The sequence below is a fragment of the Solanum verrucosum genome, unplaced genomic scaffold, assembly GCF_900185275.1.
Source record: "Solanum verrucosum unplaced genomic scaffold, falcon-dt-bn FXZP01000038.1, whole genome shotgun sequence".
Lineage (NCBI taxonomy): Eukaryota > Viridiplantae > Streptophyta > Magnoliopsida > Solanales > Solanaceae > Solanum > Solanum verrucosum.
Genome location: NW_026020564.1, coordinates 4,490,911 through 4,497,510, shown reverse-complemented (window position 1 = coordinate 4,497,510; position 6,600 = coordinate 4,490,911). Strand labels below are relative to the sequence as shown.

Sequence of the window (6,600 nt, the reverse complement as noted above, 5' to 3'; positions counted from 1 at the left end):
TGAAATAATAAAATGAAGTTAAAGTTCTGTTTTGATATGTGATATAGAATTTATGGGTTAGTATATTTTCACATAAATATAAAAAATTTATAAGTTGTAAAACTATTAAAATAGTTTTAATTGTTTATTCAATCTTATCAAATAAATAAAAAATTATAAAATCGCATAATAAATTATTACAAATGTATTTGTTCTCGACTCAAGTAATTATTTCATCTAACTTTAATTGATCAAACTTTAATTCAATAAAAAAAATTGAACATAAATTGTATTGTGCTAGTCTTTAATATAATTCTCTCACATAATATGGACAATCTACTCACGTTGAACTTGCATTTCTCCATCATATGATCGAGAAGACGAACCAACATTGAACTTGGAGTTATTTGTTGGTCAATATTATCCGCAACTATATTTTCATGTTCATAGACCTTAAATATTTTATCTCATTTGGTATTCTCACAAATAATTATGTAACACTGCACAAGTTATGACAATTTTCATGTGTGTCAATATCATAATGGTTCATGCCTTGTTTCACTTGTGTGCAATTACACATTTTCAGAGAATTAATTTCGTGCTAAAATCAAACATACTAGAAGTAGTGATTATCAAACATATATCACCAATTTTGTCCTTTTTCATATTAATTGCTTTAAACATTTTCATATGTAGCCGAAAGAGAAGTTTTTTTTTTATTATGCAAAAAAAAACAAAAAAGTATTACTCCCTTTGTTCTTATTTATATTCACCAAATCAATTCCTACTTTATTATTTATATTCACCAAATTTATATAAAATGCATATACACCAATAGAGACTTTTACTTTTAATGATGGAGAATGAAACTCGAGTGCCAGATATCACATTTCAAAATCTTGAACATCCTCAACTATCAAACTACCCTAAAAGTTTATTGATCTAACAATAGTTCAATTTATTTCATCTAACTTGTGTTTTTGTGTGGAATTCGTTAACTTTTTGACATATTTGAATAAAAGGATGAAAGTTGTCAAGTTTTAAATACTTGAGAAATTTTTTTTGTTAAGAAGAATAAGTTAAGGATGTATTTAAGTTTGGGTATATTTTAAAAATGTTTTTGGCTATAAACTCATCCTATTTAATGGAAAAAGAAAATCTTATATGTTTTCAATTTGTTTGTTCTATTTTGACTTGACATCGTCCTCCAATTTCCTCTCATTTCAAAAGTTGTGAATACAAATAAATAAAAAAACATTGTCCTGATAAAATTTCTAAATGCCTTTCTGGATATTCCTCAATATCTTGGTTATCCACGGAACGTTAACAACATGTGATTAATCATCCGTTTTTGAAAAAAAATCGAAGAATTTCTTGAAAAATCTAAATACAAAATATGTGAATTTTGATCGATAGTTTAAAGTGTATTATTTTTTATTATATTGACATGAAAAATATTGTAATTTGTAAAATCTTGAATCAATACTTAAATTTTAATTTAGAAATATTGAGTTGATATAAATCAATTTAGCTTTAAATATTAGTCGAATTGATTATTGAGAAGTAAAAAGTATCATATAAATTAAATCAAATGAGATATTAATTAGTGACATATCATGCAACTTTGATGTGATAATAAGAGCACAACGCATGATTCCGTGGATTAGAGGCATGTCATAGGTATAGGTTTGATGCGTATAATGTGTGACTTGAATAAGTGCACACTAAGGAAATTAATTTTCAGTTATATTTAATTCTTTTTTCATGGTTATTAATTATCAGTAATTTTAGCTATAAAATAACTAGAAAGCTCATTTTATTTTATAATGTATAGTCAAGTTGTGAATTTAAGTATTCCCATTATTTTTTATTAGAAGAAAAATGGTGAAAAGGCCCAAAAATATGCAAAATATAGCAATGGAAGTATTTGACTATCAAAGATGGTATTTTTGAAGTTAAATAGCTATAAGCAATAAAAATTGAAAAACAAAAAATAGATATTAGAGTTTGGAGCAATCATTTTTACCCAAAAAATAAAATAAAATACATGATTCAATTAATCAAATTTAATAAAGTGTAATTTTTAATATCGAAAAGAGTTAAATATATGTCTTTACTATCATAAATAATTTAGTTTAAATATATCTCTTATTATATTTTCTATTCAAATTTTCTTCTATGTACATTAAAAAAAAAAAAAAAAAGACCAAAAATCAAAATGCATGCTCCATGGTACATGACAATGTGGATCCACGTCAACACCTTGTCAAAAAAATGCATATTTAATCCAGCAATAATAGAATAAGAGGAGTATCCGATAAGAAAAAGAATCGTCCTTGAATAATAAAATAGTAGTTTAACTTATTAGAATAGTCAAATTATGTTGAGCAGGTGATTTCTTAAATGAATTATCTCAATTTTGAAATTACTTACCTACTTAACAATAGGTTATAGCATAGAAATTATTTAATACGGATTATTTCTTTAATATGATTTGTTGGCTATCACACTGACTATTAAAAAAATGTTAATTACATGGAATTTAATTTAAAGTAAGCTCTTATGAATTTGCATTGGAAGTTTTAACATTTCTAAAATTTAAAATATTTACATGTGGATAATATTTTCTCAAAAAAATATGATGCTAAATTTTGCTACTTAGAGTTAATATTATACTGGTAGCGTGAATTGTACCGTAATGTAGCCCATCTCCGCTCTCACTCCTGCTTCAGATTGTTCTAGCCCTCTTTCAGTCTCTCTTGAGGTTCTTTTTTCTACAATTTTGCATCCATTTACTCTTTCTCTCAAAAGAATAGTTTTTAGATGAACTTTCAAAAATAGCAAAAACTTGAAATATAATGAGGCAAAAATAGCTATAGTTTACTTATTACAATTCGTAGCTACATGTTAGGGGGAGCGAGATTAGGACATGGAGGAGAGAGGGAAGAGAGTGGAGAGAGACAAATTGTACTTGTATATTTGTTAGATAATTGTATATATGTATATGTATCAATAATTGTATTTGTATATCTGTCGGATAATTGTGTGTGTGTATATATATATATATATATTATGTAATTAGTATGTATATGCATCAATGAATACAATAGTATTAACGAATACAATTTGTATCAACAAATAAATTGTATACAATTATATCAATGTTGTTTCAAGTTCAACATTTGTATTTGTATAGTTGATTGTTATCATTTGTATCAATAGTATTAACAAATACAATTTGTATCTGAATACAATTGTGTTGAGTTCAACATTTGTATTTGTATAATTGATTGTCATCATTTGTATCAATATTGTATCAATGAATACATGTGTGTTTGTATTCGCATCACTAAAGAAATCTGTATAATTAACATTTATAATTTGCATAACTGATTGTTATCATTTGTGTTTGTATAAACGAATGTCAACATTTGTGTTTGTATAAACGACTGTCAATATTTATATTTGTATTTGTATAATTGATTGTACAATTTGTATTTGTGTTAAGAGAGAGGACGTAGAAAGAGGAGAGAGATAGAGAGTGGGTAGAGTGTCATGGCCCAAAAATAGACGTGATGTCACTTGTCTATTCTCATCAAGACAAGTCAGCCTCAACCCAACAAAAACGAAAGAGATGAGAAAATATAAATCAAGAACAAGACAAAGGCGGAAAACTTATTCATTCCAAGCAATACCCCAAAACTTGATTGTCACGTGTACAAGCCACTAAATACATAAACTGCGGAATTAAGAAATAAGTACAAGTATTAGTCTTTGTTTCTCAAATAGAACAAAGCGCTTAAAGAAAAGGAAAAGAGGGTCCGCCAGAATGACAAACAACTACCTTTCAAGTCCTTCAATGAGGTTCAGAAAAGAGAAGAAGAGTGATCACGTTATACCGGGCTCGATACCTACACAAGTGTAGAAGCAATGAGTCAGTACCGCAAATATGATACCCATCAAGCAACCTACTAAACAAGGTATCTAGCTAGAAATTGAATACCCCTTACACTCCAATCGAACCTACTCAAACTACAACCTATCAGCCCAACCCAGCAGTTCTACAATACACTGCTCATAAGGCCCAATATCCGTAGTTCAATAGTCACAAATCATCAATCAAACGAATGAAGTAAGTCAAGTAGTTTAGTCATATGCAACAAGTACATCAATCACAATTACCAAGTAAATCACATAGACGCATCAATGGTATCAAGTCACAATAATCAATCTCTTGCCAGAACCACTTCCCATCGGCACAATATCGCTAGCCGGAACCATTTTCCATTGGCTTTATATCAAATCACTAGCCAGAATCATTTTCCATCGGCTTTATAAACAATTGTCGGAAATGACCTCGGTTTAATCATACTCGTCGGCAAAGACCTCGATATCATAATTCATCACATGTCTTATCATGGTGTTCAAAAATCAAAGCACACAAGCATCACACCACACGGAAGAGACAACAAATCATGCATTTCAACTCCACATTCATAATTGATATCATGACTTGGTTCTTAATTGATTGTCGGGTTAAGCTTGAATTGTTAGTTGGTTCTCCCACTAAAGGGTTAGTGTGGGTGCCACTCACGATGAGTAAGGGTCGTGATATGTAACATATTGAATCCTCATATATCTTAAGGGTTCATCTGGACAAAATGCTTTTTTTCCATCTTCTGATTATTATTATTTTGCTTTTTACAACTGCGTTCCAAATCAGTTTGTGTATACTTTGATTAATTTTCACGCAATATATATCACCTTACACCAGCAACAAGTACTAGATAGCTTTGTTCACCAAGGCTAGAATAGATGAGAAAAAATCACCTAGAGTTTTGTCTCTCTTGGAAATTAAACGTGAGACATCATGGTGTCCAATCCAATTCATTGACCACAAAATCACATCCTTCAGTGTCCTTATCTAGTATATCTAATTCTTCGAGTGCAAAATTAACCTCAACACAACAACATGGTTACAGAAAGAAAATTTAAAGAGACAAATAAAGGGTGCAGTCTAATATACCAAATATATCATGTTGGAAAAAAAAATTGGAGCCTTAACTAGTCCTATAATCTTCAAAGTTTGTGTACAAATATACAAAGACCATATTCAAAAATTACAATTCTATGAACTCTCTAAAAAATTATATTAGCCGATTCAGTTGTTGGTGTTGTAATAGGTAGAAGTACATTATGGCAGGATTAATCACCCGGACAAACAATCCTCCTCTAAAATCACTTGGGCTCCTAGAAGAGCCTAGACTAGCATTGTCTAATAATGTCTCAATCTTACACAAGTTAAAGCTTTTACCGGTCCTATTTCCGTTTAAACCCATCTCAATTTAATAGCAACATTAATACCATAGTTGAAAACCATACTAAACAACATTTATAATAACAATAGTAATAATAAGTATAAGAGTATCTAGTAAACATTAAGAAAAAATTGACAATAAGTAAATGAAATAACAAACTTTGAAGAAAAAAAAATAACAGATGGACATTTCAAATGAGGATATGATAAAAGAGTATTGAGAATCATATAATGCAACTTAGATATGCAAACTAATAAAAGACATAAACAGTCCATCAAATAACATGGACATACAAAACAATAGTAATTGAAAGAGACATATATTAGTCTTAGATCCTTATAAATTATCGTTGTTGTGATTTGGATCTTGAACATTAGTGTTATTGAAAGATGGCTCATCAAGTAAAGTCATCAAATCACTCCACTCCAAATTCATCAGATCATCGCTCCAGTCAAACATCTCAGACAATGCAGGACTCTGATGATTATTCATTGAAGGGTTCATTTGTGGTAACACTGGTGTAGATAATATGGGGTCCTCTCCATTGACCTTTGTTTTGATTGCTTCGCTTACCTGTTTAAGGTTTTGGTTGATCACGTAACTCAGATCGTTGAGATCGTAAACGTGTATACCGTTAGGAATATCTTCTCCATTCAACATTTCATACATCTTGTTTGTGAACTCCCTGACTCTGTTTTCCTTTCTTACCTTTCCGAGTTGTTCCTCCATTTTCTGGATCCTTTGCTTGGTGAAATTTTCTTGTGTCACCATGTTTTTTGATTTCTCTAATTCTGGCAACTCTAGAAACCTTGTAAAGGTGTTGGTAACAAAATCATTATTTGGAAATATCATAGGTTCATTGTGGTAAGGACTATAGATAACGGCAGCTATTTCAACATTACAAAGGGTGCTAAGTTCACGGGCCTTTGTCAAGAACCCTTTCTGTCTTTTTTTGTATGAGACTTTCCTCGCAGTGCTATTTTCAATAAAAGCTAACTTCACTTTCTTTCTAGGCATTGTTAAGGAGGAGGAAAAGGAGGACAAATGTTGTTGTTGTTTGGATATTGGGGATTAAATGGTATTGTTATTGTTGTTGTATGTTTCTTTTCCTAGGATCGATTGACTTCAATTTATAGGGAGGGAATTTTGATTTTGTAAAATTTTGAATAATTTGAATTAGAGGATTCTTAGTTGTCATTCTATTTTTGGCATAAAATTAAATGAGGACTATCATCTTAAAATAAATGTAGATTATGGCTCCACTCTTATTATGATCAATTTTGACACATCATGTCATACATAT

The 6,600-nt window shown here is 29.8% G+C and overlaps 1 protein-coding gene across 1 annotated transcript; it reads right to left on the bottom strand.

Moving 5' to 3' along the window:
• Positions 1-5,633: 5,633 nt before the first annotated feature.
• On the bottom strand, positions 5,634-6,314 carry LOC125810393 (agamous-like MADS-box protein AGL80). The gene has a single exon (XM_049489892.1). It carries the CDS (start codon positions 6,312-6,314, stop codon positions 5,634-5,636), a length of 681 nt encoding a protein of 226 aa, XP_049345849.1.
• Positions 6,315-6,600: the final 286 nt, after the last annotated feature.